General features: G+C 44.6%; 1 protein-coding gene across 1 annotated transcript in view; it reads right to left on the reverse strand.

Annotated features, from left to right (window-relative positions):
• DNER (delta/notch like EGF repeat containing) overlaps positions 1-12149 on the reverse strand; it is a 299636-nt gene extending 287487 nt beyond the window's left edge. The window contains exon 1 of the mRNA XM_064587206.1: positions 11280-12149. Coding sequence (XP_064443276.1) covers positions 11280-11555 — 276 coding nt within the window. The 5' untranslated portion in view covers positions 11556-12149. The remainder of the gene's footprint in view (positions 1-11279) is intronic.
• Between the last annotated feature and the right edge of the window lie 7085 nt (positions 12150-19234).

The raw sequence follows: 19234 nt of genomic DNA on the forward strand, positions 1-19234 counted from the left end.
ATAGATATATAAAGTCAATGGGATAGAATAGAGTCTAGAAGTAGACCCACATACTATGGTCAAATGACTTTTAACAAAGCTGCCAAGATAATTCAGTGGAGATAGTCTTGTCAACAAATGTTTCAGGGAACTAACCGGATATCCATATGCCAAAAGTGAATAAAAATTACCTATACATTGCACCACATACAAATATTACCTCAAAGTCTCTCAGAGACTCAAATGTAAACTTCAAACGATACAATTCTGGAAGTAAACAGGAGGAAATTTTCATGACCTTAGATCAAAGATTTCTTAGGACACAAAAAAGCACAAACCACCAAAAGAAAAAAAAATAATAAATGAGACTTCAGCAATACTTAAAAACTGCCCTTTGAAAGACACTGTTAAGAAAATGAAAAGACGGGAGCCTGGGTGGCTCAGTTGGTTAAGCGACTGCCTTCGGCTCAGGTCATGATCCCGGAGTCCCTGGATAGAGTCCTGCATCGGGCTCCCTGCTCGGCAGGGAGTCTGCTTCTCCCTCTCCCGCTCCCCCCTCTTGTGCTCTCTCTCTCACTCTCTCTCTCAAATAAATAAATAAATAAATAAAAATCTTTAAAAAAAAAAAAGAAAATTAAAAGACAAGGGGCCCCTGGTGACTCAGTCAGTTGAGCATCTGACTCTTGGTTTCAGCTCAGGTCATGATGTCATGGGTCATGATCTCATGGGTTGGGAGATGGCCTCAGGCTCAGTGCCCAGCAGGAAGTCTCCTGGGGGGGGGATTCCCTCCCTCTGCCCTCCCCCTCATTCGCACTCGCTCTCTCACTAAAATAAATAAATCTTAAAAAAAAAAAAAGTAAATGAAAAGACAAGCCACAGATTAGGAGAAAATATTTGCCAGTCATATATCAAATCAAGGATTTGCACCCAAAATATAGAAAGAACTCTCACAATTCATTTGAACAGACACTTCATCAAAGAAGACATATGCATAGCAACTAGTATATTTAAAAAAATATTATTTTTTAGTCATTAGGAAAATGCAAATTAAAACCACAATGTAATAACACTGCACGCCTATTAAAGCAGCTAAAATCTAAATCACCCACAAAACCACGAACTGATAAGGATGCAAGCGACTGAAACTCTCATTTGCTGCTGATGGGAATGCACAATGATATCGCCATCCTGGAAAGCAGTTTGCCAGCTTCTGATAAAGTTGAACTTGCACTTACATGACCCAGCAATCCCACTCCTGAGTATTTATTCAAGGAAATGAAAATCGTATGTCCACTTAAAGACCTCCACATGAACGTTTCTGGCAGCTTTATGCACAATCACCAAAAACTGGGAACAATCCAAATGCCATCCATTGGTGAGAGAAAAACCTGCAGTATATCCATACAATGGAATACTAGTCGGGAAGAGAAAAGAGACAAACTCTGGATACACACAACCACACGGATCAATCTCAAAAGCATGTTAAGTAGAAGCAGCAGACAGGTTGTGTGATTTTATCGATATGATATTATGGAAAAGGCAAAAGTATAAGGACAGAAATCAAACCAACAATGGCCAAGGGCAGAGGCCAGAGATAGAGTTTACTACAAAGTGGGGCGAGGAAATGTATGGGGGGTGATGAGCCGTTCCTTTTCTTGATTATGGTGGTAGTTACAACTGTACAGCAAAAGTCAGAACCGAATGCTTAAAAAGGTGAATTTCACTGTATGTAAGTTATAAGTCAATGAAAAAAAATGTCTGGAAATCCTCTGTATAAGGAACAATGGGGAGGTCGGTTTGCAGTTAGAGGTTTTGGTTTTCTTTGCATGGTTCCTATATAAAGTCTTCCCTTTCTAAGGTAATATATTGAGGACATATTTAACACTTCGCTTCTTCTAATACATTCCATGTTGCCTAAAAATTAAGCATGTGATTTTTCCTTAAATAACGTATTCCAGAATTCTGACCTTGAATGTGGGAGACTGGCCGTCCCCCTCCCTGGGCTGTCCTTCCACTGGCAGGTATCAGCCCATTTACTATAGACTCTGGTTCTGATTTCCTGTGAAAAACAGAACTAGGTCTTTTTCATCTCTTGTGATTGCTTCCACCACAGAATGCCTTCCATAAAGGAGTTTTAATTTGCCTCTGAAACCCAGGAGTCATTACGAATGTTTCTTTAAATTAACTACAAGCAGCAGATAAGTGCCAACCTTGAAATTCTGAAGGATGTGCTGGCTTTCAGGAACTGCTAGCAAAGAGAGCAGACATGTTTCTCTTCTCAAGAGCCTTTTCTTTCAAATACACTGATTTCATTTCTCCAATCCTTGCTCTTTTTCAAAAGCCTTCTGCCTTTTTTCTCTCTTTAAGAAAGAAAGACCTTAACATTGTACAAACCCAAAGCATCCTTACAGAAACTAAAACTGCCTGACCTGGAAGCTCTAGCCCTTCTTCCTCTCCCGGTCCCCTCGGGCATTCACGTTCAGAGTCATAAACATGGAACGGTGTGGGACAAGTACAGTACGGTAATAATAAAACACTGTACTCGAAGCCACAGTGCCAGGGCCCAGATCCCCCACTGCCACTGTGCCGTAGGACACCCACTCCACCCCCAGGTAGGTTTCCTTAGCCATGAACTGGACAATTGTGTCCACTTTTATAAAAATAATTTGTATGGTCAGAGGGCCCACTCTGTGCTGGGACTTCCCAAGCTACTCCCCTTAACCCTTACAACCACCCTCTTTATGAGTGAGGAATCAGGGTTAAGAAACCTAATAAGCTTGGCACTGGGCAGGGATTCTAAACCTCGAAATTCCCACTCCAAGTCCTGACAGCTAGTATTTCCTTTCCCTACTGCCTCCCTGGAAACAGACTGTAACCACCGTGTCCAAACACATTCAACCAAGGCCTGATGGGCAATGAAAAGTTAAATTCTGTCTAGAACGACTTCTGAGATGAAAGCAGTTCCAAGACAAGGGCTCTGTTTATCTGTCCGTGTGTCTCCCACGGCTCCCAGCCCTGGAACCTGGCTCTGGGCACCCCTCAAGGAGAAGGGACCAGGAGGAAGAGAAAAGGGGGAGCAAGGGGGACCAGGCTTTAGCTAAGTCAAATAAAGGAAAACAGAAAGGTAAACTCTTTCCACCAACATTTATGGAAACATTCAGCGAGCTTCTTCCTTTGTCAAGGGCCAGATCAGTATCTTCAGCCTTGGGGGCCATACTGATCGGTCACAATGACTCAGCTTTGTCCCTGGAGCTCCGAAGCAGTCACAGACAATACTTAAATGCATGGGTGTGGCTGTGGTCAATAAAACCTTATTGATGGGCACTGAAATTTCAATTTCCTATAATTTCACACATCACAAAATATTATTCTCTTTTTGATTTTTGCCTCAAACCATTTAAAAATGTTAAAACTGGGGGGCGCCTGGGTGGCTCCGTTGGTTAAGCGACTGCCTTCGGCTCAGGTCATGATCCTGGAGTCCGGGGATCGAGTCCCGCATCGGGCTCCCTGCTTAGCGGGGAGTCTGCCTCTCCCTCTGACCCTCTTCCCTCTCGTGCTCTCTGTCTCTCATTCTCTCTCTCAAATAAATAAATAAAATCTTTTTAAAAAAATTAAAAAATTAAAAAAAATAAAAATGTTAAAACTGGACACCTGGGTGGCTGAGTTGGTTGTGCTTGACTCTTGATTTTGGCTCCGGTCACGATCTCAGGGTTGTGGGATTCTCTCTCTCCCTCTGCCCCTCTCCCACCTCTCACGCTCTCTCTAAATAAATAAATAATAACACTAAAAATGCTAAAACCGTTCTTAGCTCTTGGCATGGAGGGGAGGGAGAGACACGACGCAGGCTGTCCTTTGCCCTCCAAGGTATTATGAAAATAAAGCTTTATTAGAAGGATTAAAAGCCAATGCTACTGCAAAGAATTTACTGAAAACCATGGTGCGCTGCCCAGAACAGACCCAGCACCAGGGAAGCTATTAAACGGGTTAAATCTGTCTTCCTGTACCTTCCCTCTCCTAAACAGTACCCCTCCCCACGTGCCTAGATCCCCCCATGGTACCCAGTGCCCTCGTGGTGCCCAAAGCTACACCCCACTGAAGCCAGTTGTGTATTCAACGATATTTATGGGGCACCTACTATGTGGGGCCCCTGCACTGGGGGTCTGTCTGCTGTCTGGGTGCCCGTCCCAGTCCTGGGTTCTGCTCTGCCCTCACTCACCCTGGAGAGCAGAGAGGAGCGATTCAGAGACACCACTCCCCTTGAAGACAACTATCTAAGACTCACATCATGAATGTTGACTGAAAGATGGGTTAGTGTTCAAATAAAACAATGAATGATTCCATGAAAGCCTAGGCCATGAGCGCATGCTCCGTTCACATTGTTCTCTGTTCTTGGCTGCCACTTGGTAAGTGGGGTACAGAGGAGGATCCAACAGAAGCGAATGCTGTGGGGAGTCAGCCCCAGGATCCAAGTCTTCTAGCATCTGATCTGTCACAACCAAAGAAATGAATCTCTACTGGTGGAATTTGGGTCTCATTGGAAGTCAGGTAAGAAAGGATTTTTTTTTTTTTTTTTTTTGGTCCAAGAGAAAGGGCTTTCTAGGCCCCCCACTTTTGTAAAGAAAGGTATAAAATAAATAAGATTCCTATTATAGGTATGCGCAGCAGCTACCTTTTTATTGGGTGTCTCCCAGGCTAGTCACTGAGCTAGATACGTTTCCAAGCTACAATAGCCTGCAAGGCTGGCCTCAGGATCCCATTTTCACAGATGAGAAAACCAAACCACAGGACAACGAGTTCCTTATCCAACGCACTCAGAGCCGGATTCCAATGCACACTGGACTCTTTCCACCCATCCGGCTCCTTCGTGGAGACTTCAGGTCCACTTTGAGATGCAAACCTCTGCCATTTGAGGAGGCTGTGGGCCAGGAATGTCAGGCCCTTCGAAACTAGACACTCTTCTGGTGAGAATGACCAAGAGCAGGTGTGACTGATTTGTTTTCTCTGCCACATGCTAGCTCCGTGCTGGGCAGGCGGTGGGGGCTGCAGGGCCACGACAGGGGTCTAGCGGGGGCTTCTCAATCCTGGTCATACAGTAGAATTACCTGGACAGCATTGAAAGAAATCACCAGCGCCCAGGCCCCACCCCAGACCAGTTCAGTCAGAATCTGGGGACAAGGGGACAGCAGGACAGAGGCACTCATCTTTGTAAAAGCTCCCAGGTGATTCTTCCCAGCCGTCAGGGCTGGGCAGCAGTTGTAGGTGAGGGGAGTGTCAGGAACGGAGGAAGGGATAAATCTAAAGAAATTCTGTCCACAAAACTTTGCTGTGTTATTGGATTTTCTCCTTGGGGGACAAGATTCTGTAGTCCCTGCGGCTGGGTTAAGCAGCTCGGACCACAGCTGCCTACTTGAATCTCTAAGGAGATCTAAAAATACAACTCGGGCATTCTGCTTTCTGACTCAAATACCCTTCAGCTGCAGATAGGTTTTCTTTCTTCTTTGATGTTTGTGAAATGTGGACACAAACAAAACCATTTTGGATGGTACCCTGTCACACGAGACGCTTAAGCAAAGAAGCTAACGACAGAATGCGTTTTTGTCAGGTGGCCAAGCTGAGAAAAGTGATGTTTCCTAAGAATGCACTAGATAAACAAAATAAGAAAATCACTTCAATTTAAGAACACCAAGAAAAGCAACTGTTTCTTTCTTTTACTAAAATTGTTATAGGATTTTAACAAGCTTTTCTCATTCATTTCAAAGGAAAATGAAGTCACTAGGAATTTTCTGAGAAATTATTCATTTATTTCAGAATAAAAAAGAACTACACATTTATCAAAATTTTAATACAACAAATTGTTCCTTTTTTATACTTCTGTTGTAGCATAACTCATCCTAGTGGAGAGAAAAAGCTGAGTCTGTTCGTTGAAGAAAGACCATCTCAGACAGGAATAAAATGGCATAATCATATTCTATACGGAAATTTTATAGTCCTTTTCTTGGTATACCTTGTATTTGTGCAACTTTTACTTTTTTAAAAAATGTTTTAAAACTCCCATGCTTCTTTCTACTTACTGATAAAACTTTACTGTATTCCCATTTGTGAATTTCATCTTTTCTATGAAGAAAATAAGGCAAATATATTTGTCCATTTTAGAGATATGAACACTGAGGTTCAAGGATGTTTAATCACTCTCCCAAGGTCACAAAAAGTTGACAGAAGAACCAGAGAAAGAAGCAGTCTCTTGATACTTCAGGTAATACTGGACGTTTTGCACACGTCACCATGTGAGTTTGTGAGTGAGTAAATGTGTGCGTGAGTTTGTGTGTGTGTGTGTGTGTGAGCTTCTGTGTGCATATGTGTGCAAAAAGTCCACTGGACTGATGCTGTGCAAAGAACTAGAATTCTTTTTTGTTGTTTGTTAGCTACCTTCCATCAAAAATGGATTCAATCAGGGGTGCCTGGGCGGCACAGTCGGTTAAGCATCCGACTCTTGATTTCAGCTCAGGTCGTGATCTCAGGGTGGTGAGATGTGAGCCCTGCTTTGGGCTCCAGCACTCAGCGCAGAGTCTGCTTGAGATTCTCTCCCCCTCTCCCTCTGCCCCTCCCCACCACTCTCTAAATAAATAAATAAATAAAATCTTTTTTAAAAATGGATTCATCAGAAGCAGAACCATTGTTTCAAGTTAGCATGTTTAATCAGAAGAGAGGATTATAGAATCAGCTTAGCGAGTAAAATTAACTTACATAAAAAGTAGCCACACAAGCAACCCCTTCTTGCTCCAAGTGCAGAAATTGACACTTTGTCATTATAATCCCAAAGGATAAGATTCCTAGGGAACATGAGATGAAAAAAACAGGTATCTGACGGCTTGAATATCTGGCAAAGGATTATTTCATTACCACAAGAAAGTTTTACAAGTAAAATAACACAAATTAAAATAATTTAAATAATTGATACTTTGGCCCAAGAGAAGAGAGGAAAAGAAAAAGTGGCTCAGCAGCTGCCGCCTCTGATACCTGCCTAATTTCCCAAATGAACCCGAAAGGCAAGAAGAGCAGCCTCGATATTTCTGAAGTTGGCAGTTTTTTTTCAAACCCACCAGAAATATTTGTATTTCTTTTATTTAGTGCCCATTTGCTTGTCATCATGGGAAAAAGAACTTCAGCTAGGACCCAGAATTCTAACCCTGAGGTGAAAGCCCTGCTTGGGGGATGGCATAAGGAGAATTTGCTGTGTCTTTGTCATTCCTGCGGCCCTTTGCCCCAGCTAAGCAGAGCTGTTCAAGCTCCTTGTTTTAGAGCAAAACCAGACTCAGAAATCATTTCATCTCCTTTTTACTGATAACACTCAAAGAGATTATAGCCCTTGCTTAAGGTCACGCAGTGAATAAAGACAGGGCCAGGGCTGGACTTTAAACTCTACAGCTCTGCATCAAACCAGCTACTGGGTTCAAATGCCAGTTCTACCACCGACTGGTCGTGTGACCCTGGGCCAGTCATTTAACTTTTCTGCACTTCATCTATATAACAAGGACGGTTGCTGCACCCAGCAGCAACACTATGAAGCTCATCAGACACTATGAAGACTGGTGAATTATTTTGGTAAAGCCCCCAAAACAGTGCTGGTGCATGACAAGTGCTTGATCATCACCACCACCATCATCATCCTCACCACCATTAACACCACCGCCACCACCACCATCATCATTTCGCTGTAGGGTGGTTTCCATATACATTTTAGAATCCATTGAACCCTCGTGATTTATTCCTGTTTAAGTATGATAGAGGACTAAAAAAAAAATGTATTTTAAGTGTTGTATGGTTTTCAGGGCAATCAAAATGTTAGATCTGAGATTAGTCATTCAGTCAAAATGAGTTTCAATTTCTACATTTGACAAAAGATGACACTTGTTCTAGCTACCTCATACAATTAGGTAATGAGCATATGAAATGTGTACAAAGGTGAAAAAAGAAAGAAAAGAGGTGGAATTTATGGAGGAACCACGGGTGCTCAGTGATTTACAACACTTAATTAATTTAATCCTCCCAAAAACCCTGTTGTGGATATCCCACAGACAGGATGGTCAGCCACTCAAAATTTGGTTTGAATGTCAAGACTGAAAATGCCACACACACACCAGCAGGGGATGAACAGGTTTCTTGCTCACATAATGGGGCTCTCTGGGGAGATCAGGCAGCTCCCAAATAGATCCCCGGTGGCTTAAAACAGAAGGGAAAGGAACCGGCCTGGGGGCGTGAACAGGGAGCTGCAGGCGGGGGCGGAGCCAGTAGCGCGTGGGCGGGGCTTAGGGGTTGGCGCCCCTCCCCAACACCCAGGCTTTCGGATCAGTTTGCCCGGATGTGGAGCAGAAGGTAAGAGGGAGAGGTGAGACTGAAAAGCTGTCAATGGTCACACATCAAAAACCCAAATCAGACCCTTTATTACAAACCCTCTGCGGTAGATCTCGTTCTCAAAGATGAGGAAACTGAGGCTCGGTCAGTTTAGATCACCTGTCAGAGCAGGTTTTAACTGTGGCAGCTCAACCTCAAAATCGCACATCCTGCCTCCACACCAGTTAGTTCCCAGAGCCTGTGAGTGCCTGTCACCGGGCGCCACCAGAAGTCAGTCAGCCGACCACAGAAAAGCTGAAAACAGCCTAAATCCATTTTAATCCTAACGAGTGGCTTATGAGTTTCTTAATTTTCTCGCAAAAAAAAAAGACAAGGAAAGAGAAGAGAAGACAAGAGAAGAGAGGAAAGAGAAGAAATAGAAGAAAGAAAAGAAACAAAACTTCCGAGTTCGGTTCTATTGTTTCCATTGCTAACATTATTGTCTTTGCGATGGGGGGAGGGGTGACACTCTGTTTAAAGGCTTCTCTTCACATACAGGTAAAATTCCATTTCCAGTGTATCCAGTGAGCATTAGGTTCTATTTCAGTAAGCACCCGTCTGCAAAGGCCAACATCCATTCCCCTTATCTGTAACTGAGTGTGTGTAAGGGGTTTTTTTTCCCCCTCTGTTTATCTTCTCTATAGAGATTGCCTTCTTCCCCCCTCCCCCCCAGAAAACGAGAGTCTCGAGTACAACTGCAAGATCATACAAGATTAAACTGAAATTACCAGGATTCAATTTTTTAGGGGTTATAAGGCTCTGAATCATCTCAGTTCTTCTGGGTAACCAAGCCAGATCGGGTTCCAAATTTGCTAAGCTTTCCTGTTAGAATTAGACTTATTTCAGCTCTCTCTCCAACGGGGAGCTCAGAACACCCGGTATTGCTTCTCCTCAGGTGGGCAGCACTCCACAGCTAACACTGCTGGAATGGGAGCTAGACAAGAAACCTAAATCTGTTTTGAACCAGTTGGTTCTGCAATATTTAGGTTTTAGTTTGTGAGTCTTTTCTGGATGAATTTCATTACATATCAAGCCTACTACTTAGGACAAAAAAATATTTATGTTTCTCTGTTAGTCATCTAGGAAACACTACTGAGGTATTTCCATTTCTTGAAGATTCCTTATAATTTTTGAGTCACACACACACACACACACAAATCTCAGAGTTGGTTTAAATTCCCAATGTCCTGCTTTTCTTTCCCTTTACTTAAACTGAAGTACACACTAACCTACCTTCTCCTGTCCATCCCTACTATACTCTGAATCTGAACCAATTATTTCTTTCCAGGATGGAATTCAGACATGTAAATATAACAGCAGTTCGACAGAAGCCTTCAGGCAACTCATTTCTTCAGGAAAAGTCATATACATCATCAATCAATGGGGGAAATTAGTAAGCAAGATTTTGTCCTAATGGTTAGAGAGCCTCCAACAGCAAATTCCCCAAACAGTCATCATGCCCCAAATCCACCCGGATGGTCATATCACACACACTCATCATCATCATCATCATCATCATCATCCCTTTTGGAGGAAATTACAGCTTACTGGAACCAGTTAACAAAGAAGGGCACAATATTGAAAAGACAGATTCAGGTTGGTAATTTACTACTAAAGAAAACAAAATTCTAGGAAATAGCAAACATTCTGGCTGTCAAGGTCAAGCTTCTCAATCCCTTTTAGCTCTATTAAAAAAAAAATATTAAAGCTTAGCTCATCTCATGTCATATGTGGCCTTTCTTCCCCTACAGAAAGAAGAGTCCATTTGGGCATTCTCTAAGTAACTCTTGGGGCATTTTATAAAATGTTTATGAAACAAACTCCTCCACTCCAAATGCATGAAAGAAAGCATCTGATCCCAGATATGTTTCACATTCACCTGGTTTAACTGAATAATTCCAGAGAAGTTCATTATTTGCCCCTGCCCTGGAACAGAGACTTGGGGATTTTCTACCCGCACACACGCCGCTACCGACTCGCCTCTTTGAAAATGTTGATGTTACTAGGTTAATACGTTTCACTGAGCTTTAGCATACTTGTAATCCAGCCTCTTTTATTATGTTCTGCCAAATTCTCTTGTAAATCCCAAATCCACGCGCGGCCGCTGGCCATCTCCCATCCCTCGCGCCGCCCCACGCTTCCTCGAAGCTTCCCAGTGCCCTGCTCACGCCCTGAATGCCCGTCCCAAGCGTGCGCCTCGAGGAGCGGCCAGCCCGGAGCGAGACACACCGAGCCCCACGCACAATGTCCCCTCGAACATCTCTGACTGTTGCAACACCCCCTCCTAAGCCCAGAAAGGGCCGGTCGCAGGGCGCGGAAAGGCAGCTGCCCTCCCGGCCTCCAGCTGCCAGATCAGAGCCTTCAAGGCTGGAGGAAAGGAAAGAAAGTGTCCGACCACCTGGCACGGAGCCCGCCATCACCCGACTCCCATACCGCGCACCCTCGACACACGCAGGGGCCCGCGGGACTGGGAGCAGGGGCTGCTTGGACACCGAACACCTCGCCCGGGACGCTCGGAGCTGGCTCCCCTGAGCTGCCCCGGCGAGCACCGAGACCCCGCTCTAGCGCAGCGTGGCTTGGCCCGGGCCAGGAGGGGCGCGCCACTTGGGGGCCCATGGTCGCGCCAGGAGTAACGGGGTTACGGTGGCTGCCAGGCCCTGGAGCGGCGCGCCCCGAGAGCCCCGGGCTGGCACGGCAGGAGAACTGGGGTGGGTAGGGAAGAGGCACTTGCTAGGTCGGCCAGGGGTTCGCACCCACGCGGGCCAGGAGGCCAGATTCATCCCCTCCCCGAAGGAGAAGCTGGTATCAAGCGTGCTGGAGCCCCGCGCCGGGCAGCGCGCAGCGTCGGGCGGAGAGAAGCTGCTGGTCCTGGGCCGGCGCCCCGCCCCACGCCCGCCGGCTCCACTCACCTGGCAGTTGGCGCCGGAGACCCCGGCGGGGCAGGTGCAGCTGTAGTCGGGCTCGCCGGCAGGGGCCGGGGACTGCGGGCCGGGCGCGGGGCGCGGGGTGCACACGCCCCCGTTCCGGCAGGGCTGCGCGGCGCACGGCCCGGGCGCGGGCAGGGGCGCGGCGGGCACCGGGCTGGCCAGGCAGCCGCCGCGGAACCCCGCGCCGAGCAGCAGGAGCAGCAGGGCCGACGTGGGCAGCAGTTGCGCACCGGGCGCCGGGGCGCGGCGGGGCGGCATGGCCGACCGAGTGGGCGCGGGAGCCGGAGCTGGGGTGCGGCGGCGGCGGCGGCGGGAGCGGCGGCGGTGGCGGCGAGGGCTGCTCCGCGGGGCCGGGCGCCTCCTGCAGCAGCTGGGATCCGCGGTTCCCGGGGCAACGGAGGGCGGGGCCTGAGGGGCGGGGCAAACGGGGGCGGGGCTCCGGGCGGGCGCGGGCGGCGGAGGAAAGGGGCGTGGGGACCCTTCCCCCGCGGAGAGTTGGGACGGGAGGAGCTCAAAGGTCGCCCCGGGCCCACCGGCCTGAGGGGTGCGGTAAGAGTCGCGGGTGTGTCCAAAAGAACCCCGAGGGGCAGCGGCGGCGGCGCGGGCCCGGCGGGGAGCTAGGCGGTGCTCGGGAAGGAGAGGGGGGTGAAGGGGTCAACGCCGGCGAGGGGAGGAGGGCGGGGCGGCTCCGGCTCGCAGCAGTGGCCGCGGCCTCTTGGCGCAGAATCGGTGGGACCGCTGCGGGGCCGGCCTTACCTCATTCCCCCGGCTACTCCCCCCCCCACGGCCCTCCACTGGCACACACAGCCCGCCCCGCGCCGCCACCGAACCCCGGAGTCCCGACACCCGTTCCTCCACGGGGCTTGCTGGGAAAGTCCCTGGCGTGGGCCCAGCCAGCCCCGGACCCTTGTCCTTGGTGCTGACCGAGAAGTCTCCTTTCTCTCGGGCTCTTTCCCGAGGGCGGAGTCAGAAACGGCTGACTGTGGCGTGTGAGAGCTGGAAGAGACCTCAGGATCAGTGTCCAACCCTGTCGTTGAGCCGACGAGGAAACTGAGGCCCAGACAGGCTGGACTGGAACCCAGTGGGTCACTTGACTCCCAGCCAGAAGGCTGTCAGTCTTCTGCAAGAGCAGTTCAGAAGCACAGGTTCGCAAAGGCCCTGGCAGGATGTACTGTGGTGCTCTGTGTAAAAGGAACATCCACCGTGACCTACTTGGGGAAAGGGAACTTTTCTAAACGTCCCGGTTAGGCTGGCTCGTGCTTTGACAGCCAAGGAGGTCAATTTCCGTTGCATAAACGCAACCGGCTTTGTCTCCACCACCCGACCTTTCACAACCTCTAGGTATAGACTCCCAGGTACTTGTTACCTTCTTTTTAAGGTGGCCTCGTGAGAAAAGAAAATGTGACTCTCGTGGATTGACAGTTGGGCAATTTTATTTTATTTTTTTTTAGGGCTCACAAAAATAGTTTTGTAAAAGCTGGGCAAATAAGAAAGTAGAGAATCCACATGAACCCATGCAGGGAGGTGCCCCAGATGAGCAACCAGAAGCTGCTAAAAGTGTCCAGTGAACATAGGCAAACTGAAGAGCCTCTCCCAGTCCTGCACAGGGAGGAGCAAATGTCAGGCTTTTGTGCTTAGGAAGATGCCTAAAATTCATGTGGTCATTGCAGGAAACGGTTGAAACCCAGATGCAGCTGCATGCAGCAGGGGGAATTCAGACCTCCAAGTGGATCAAAGAGTTACTACATATTCCCTCACACCCGCAGTCTTTTATCTGAGTCTTCTTTAAAAAAAAAAAAAAAAAAAAAAAAATCTTAATTTTATGCCACGCCAGCACCCTCTGCTGGTACTAGTCTCACCATTCAGGTGTTTATTCCACTTTCTGTGCCCCCGGATTATGTATTCTTTCCTGAAACTAACTTCTCTTACCTTAAATCCTGAAAAAAATGCACTGGTGCTGCTCACTCCCTTCCATCAACACACACACTCAAATGAAGTGTAAGGAAGTTTGTAAGCTAATTAAAAATCACACCTTGGTTTCCTACACTTTTACCTAAGCAACCTCTTTGTGTGTGAATTTTGTATCACTTTGAAATATGGAAAAAAAAAAAAACTAACACTGGTTTTATTTTCTGGATGCTGATTCCTGAATTTTCTAGATAATGCTTAGGCTTTGTAAAAGTATTCTGTCTTTAAAAAGGTTATTACGGCAGAGACAATATAAGACCATTTCATTTTTCTCCAAACTGAAAAGAAAGACTAAATCTCCCAGCCCCCTTGCTGATAGGTGGAGCCATGTGATTGGTTTTGGACAATAGAACATAATGCTTTGTGCTCTGGCCCCAAAACATCCACACACTAAATACCATATAAGTGTTTAATATTATTATTGCTGTTATCATTCTTGAAAAAGTGGGTCTTTTCTTTGGCTTTGAAGGCTGATTTGGTACTTGTTTGACAGTTTCCAACCATCTACAAGACCCCAAATACCAAACTACAAAGTCCAACTAATATATTACCTTGCCTTATTAACAGAAGTCATTGAAATACTGTTGGTTCTACATTTAAATACGAGCTAAAAAACCAAGCATCATTGGGTTCATATTATTCCAAATTTACAGAACATCAAGTCTTCACCCTAATCCATCTCATTTCCTTTCTTGATAGAGACCCTACATTAATAAGTTGAGGGCAAAATATAAAAATATTGTGTCTTGATTTCAATAAGGAATGTGATAGAATTCTCATGATCACCTTAGGGAGAAAGTAGACTTGAAACCATTGAACAAGTATAGTCTGAACATTCTAGTCAGTAGATCTCTACCAGGCGAGAGGAGGTTTTTAGGGAAATGCCATAGAATCTCAAAATTCAACAGTTAATACAATTCATTCCAGAATCAGGATGTCAAATTATCTCAACCAGTAAAAATGCTGAGCTAAAATAAGTGAAATAGAGTATTAAGTCAATGATGGTGCATTTGACCTTACTGCCATTTGCCAATATTTCTGTCTCTCCTTCTTTTAAGAACTTCTCTTTAGGACTATATTTTCCTGTCCCCTTGAAGTTAGGTGTGGTCCTACGACTTGCCTTGATCAATGAAACATGAGGGGAAGTAGCATGTACCACTTACAGGTGGAAACCTTTAAAATCCAGGGCATGACTCATGTGACCAGGCTGACCAGCAAGACTCCAAGAGATGCAGGATCCTCCAGCCCGTGTCCCTGAGGGAGGACAATGTGGTGAAGCAATGGGAACTTGCAATAGGCATATGGTGTAAGACATAAATCGTTGTAGTTTTAAGCCACTAGAATCAGCGATGTTAAATAACTCCAGGTCACACACTAGTAAGTGGCAAGGCAAGACTAATTATCCCCAATGAGCCATGTAGCAGGACCAGCTAGCTCAGATGGACTATTCCTGTGAGATAGAAGACTGGATATGTAATTGGGGATTCCAAGGTCTCTGGATTTAATGGAACAGAAAAATTTCAAGAAACAATGTGGTCCATTTTTTTTCATGGATCTACTCCAGAGTTATAACTCAACTGCATTATACTGTAGGATGTTATAAAAATGTTACAAACCAATGCAAATATAATTGTCTTTGTTTTTTGCATTTTGTCACAGGAGAAAAAATGCTCCCACACTAACACAAGTTCTTGGGCATTTGGGGAACTGCTGGCCTCAGTGAGAGCAACACTCCTCTTCATGGGGAGGTTCTCATACCCTATGACCTCCAGAGCATCCTGTGGGAATGCTGGTATCAATGCCTAGTGTGATGCTCATACACTTAGAATCTCATAGAACAAATTGCAGAGGTTACCTGGTATGATCTCCCAGGGTCAGAACTAAGATCCAAACTGGAACATGTACATGGTGTGATAAATCACCTTCAGCTTACCTGGAGCTGCACAGGTACTAACATATGCATCTATCAAAGATTTAACACTCACTTTCTCCCCTAAAGCATTTAAGTTTTCTGCAGCCCTTGGCAGATGGACCCCTACCCCTCTCTCTGCACCAGAGTTGCCTGTAGACCGCAATGTCATTATTGTTGCCTCTTCTCACTTTCAGTTACTCTTTAAAGATAAAGGGGGACATTCCTGCCCCCCTGCAGAGGGTGGGCCTTGATGCTGGATTGAAGCTGGAGTCAGCTTAGAAAAAAGTCAGCCACACAACCTAGAGAGAAGGGACATTGTTACACTGCCTGACAATTTCCTGCCATGAGATCAGCACCAAACAGCCTACCATGACCAGTTGCATCAGGAGCCATGATGATGTTGGGCAAATTACTCAGTCTTTTTCACCTTCAGATGCCACATAATATAGAGATAGAAATCCCTAAGTTGGAGAAGGTCATCAAAGGAATGTGATGGCCGATCGACCTGCAAATTGGTTATCTGTGCAATTAGAGGCTCCTCACCCCTATCCTCACCCCATGTCCCGGGAATGTACATTCCATCCACCCTTCTTATAGCCAGAGCTATTCAAAGACATAGCCTTGAGAGAACAAGGTGCTGTTGAGACCATCTGGACTAAATATGTGACTGAACCCAGTTAAGGTCTAAGATTCTGGTGGGCAGGTGTAGAGATCTACTCATATTGCTGTCCCCCAAGACAAACCTCACATGTAAGTTCTCTTGCTTATTAAAATTGCCTCACCAATCTGGAGTGACCTGCCTCTCTCTTCAGTTTCTCCTTGTCTTCCATGTATGGGATCCAATTTCAGATTTCACCTGGTAAGCTCCCAAGGTTGTAAAACAAAACCCTACTTGATAGAGATCTTGGGGAAACTAAATGGGCTGATACCATGTGGTAATGTGTGGAATATGTGCAAAGTTCCAGGCACTAATATACGTATATTTTTTTACATATTATCTCATTTAATCCTAACCCCGGACCATAAGGCAGAAACCCAATTAAAAGAAGACAAAATTGAGGTGCAATGAGGTTAAGTCAATGGTCTAAAGTCACCCAGTACACAAGTAGAGTGGCCAGAACTCGAGCATAGAGAGGAGTCTGGCTGATGAGTCTGTACTTTGAACCTCTTCTCTTCATCTGCTATGTGAATCTCCTATGGTGCAGAGTCTGATATTTAGTAGATAGTGCACATTATATATATGTAATACATGTATGGTATATGCATCATATCTAATGGATAGGTGCTGTATGTTTCATATCTGTGAAGTGTATCATCTATGTGATGTCTCGTGTGTATGCTGAATATGCTGTATGTGTATAACGTATGTTATCGTGTACACGCATGAATGAATACATGGTATGATGCCCAGTGCCTAGTGGATTTTGGTTTATTATCAGGGGAGGCACTAGAAGGTTTTATTTATTGTTTTATTTATTGTTTTATTTATTTATTTATTTATTTATTTATTTATTTTATTTACTGCTCACTTGCTTACTTTGTAAGGAGCACCACTATGACTTGCAGAATTACAGGATGTGAAAATGGGATGGGACTCTGAGGATCTTTTCTTAGGGAAGAAGAGACATTGGAGAAGTTAATCACAACTCTCGGCTGGGCAGCAGTAGAACCAGAAGGAGACCCCCATCCTCCAAAGTCCACAGTTTATCTCCTTCCACTTTCCCACAATGCCCTTTCTCCACTCTCAGTATTTCCTACCTAAAGGGCAATCAAATCAAAATGCAACGTAAAAACACAAATTCTAAGTCATGGGAGTTTTATGTCTTTGAAGAGTCTTCACAAAAATAAATATGATTTGCATATGTTCTAGCCACAAGCACCAGAACTATTATCTTATTTCTTTAATTAGTAGCATCCTTTTTAAATTACTTATGTAAGTGTGTTAACATTTTTATCCAGGTTATTTGACTCTGGATCATCATTGAACAGTTCCTAAATGCTGTGTTTAAGGTAGGTTCACATTTACTTACTTCCCCCTAGACTTGCTCTGATTTGAATTAAACTACTGTCCTAGCAGCTGTTTAAAACAGTTCTAAATTCTTTTACAGCACCACTTAATATTGGTTTTATCTAGGACAAGTTTAAATGAGAAGTCTTGAATAAAAAGACAGAAAGGAAGAATACCTTCCCCACATAAATATTTCATAAAGCACTTGAACTACCACCAAATGGAAATCAGATATTTTCACAGAGACTCCTGAGAACATGAGAATTATGTTAAACTTAATAGTTGCTTTTATTTCCAACATTTTGTTATTATGAAGAATGTAGCATACTGGAATAGAGGAGTGTTTTCAAATACGAATCCACATCAACTGACTTAAAAATAAGGAGGTTCAATCCCATGCGTCTCTTTTGCTCTTGAATTCACACTAGGACCTTGAAAAAGAATAGCACAAAATAACTCTAGTCCTTGGATTTTCCAGTGGCAATGGAAATACTTGCATTGGCTTTTGCCAACATGAAAAATATGTCTAGTTTTTATTTCCGTTTGGAAGATTTTTCCATTAATGGCTTAAACAAATTAGGATTTTATTCTCCCACGTAAAAGAAGTCTGGAAGTTTTTGGTCCAGAGCTGATAAAAGTTCTCCCGATGACTCACACAATTACCAGCAGAGAAACTTCCTGTCTGCAGTTTGGAATATCCAAGCTGAATTATCATCAATTCTGCCTATGATGGGACATCTGTTGCTTTCTCCACTAGTATCTGTCCTTTCTTTAGGTAATGGGATCCAGATTTTGTTTGGAGGAACCAACTCTTAGCTCAACTTCCAGTGAAACTGACCCCGAGAAAACATAGGCAGAAAGTTTTTGATATCGATCTTGGCCATCACTTCTTGACATGACACCAAAAGCACAGGAAAAAATAAATAAATAAACAGATGGAACGACATCAAACTGAAGAGCTTCTGCCCAGCAAAGGAAGCAATCAACAATGAAAGAGGAACTTAAGGAATGGGAGAAAATATTTGCAGGCCATATTATATCTGATAAATAGTTAATATCCAAAATACAACTAGGTAACAAAAAAATAAAATAACCCAATTAAAAAATGGGTGAAGGAACTGAATAGACAGTTCTCCAAAGAAGATATACGTATAGTCAACAGATACATGAAAAGGTGATCAACGTCACTAATCATCAGGAAAATGCAACTCAAAATACAATGAGATTAAGAAATAAAATGAATGAATGTGGGGGGTGGGGCGTGGGGGGAAGCAAACCATAAAACAGACTCCTAACTACAGAGAACAAACTGAGGGTTGCTGGAGGGGAGGTGCATGGGGAGAATGGGATAAATGGGTGATGGGGATTCAGGAGGGCACTTGTGATGAGCACGGGGTGTTGTATGTAAGTGATGAAGCGCTAAATTCTACACCTGAAATTAATATTACACTGTATGTTAATTAACCGGAATTTAAATAAAAGCTTGAACCTAAAAAAAAAAAAAAAATACAATGAGATATCACACCACACCTGTTAGGATGTTTTGTTTTGTTTTGTTTTGTTTTTTATTTTAAAAACACCCAAGAAAACAAACAAACAAACAAAAAATAAAAGATAACAAGTGTTAGCAAGGATGTGGAGAAAAGGGAATCCTTGTGTACTATTGATGGGAATGCGAACTGGTGAACTGGTGCAGTCAGTTTGGAAAACGGTATGGAGTTTCCTCCAAAAATGAAAGTAGAACCACCATAGGATGCCGCAATCCCTTTTCTGGGTGTATATGCAAATTAATTGAAATCAAGATATTGAAGAGAGATTAGTGCTCCACTGTTCATTACAGCACCAGTCACAACAGCCAAGGTGGGGAAACAGACTACATGTCATCACTGAATGATGGATCAAGAAACTGTGGTATATACATACAATGGAGTATTATTCATTCTTTAAATGGAAGGAAATTTTGCCATTTGCAACAGTGTAGATGAAGCTGAAGGACGTTATACTCAGTGAAATAAGCCAGACACAGCAGGATAAATACCAGATGATATC

This window comes from Mirounga angustirostris, unplaced genomic scaffold (genome assembly GCF_029215605.1).
Source record: "Mirounga angustirostris isolate CCGP_5_RB_7025 unplaced genomic scaffold, mMirAng1.0.hap1 SCAF_3, whole genome shotgun sequence".
Taxonomy (NCBI): Eukaryota; Metazoa; Chordata; class Mammalia; order Carnivora; family Phocidae; genus Mirounga; species Mirounga angustirostris.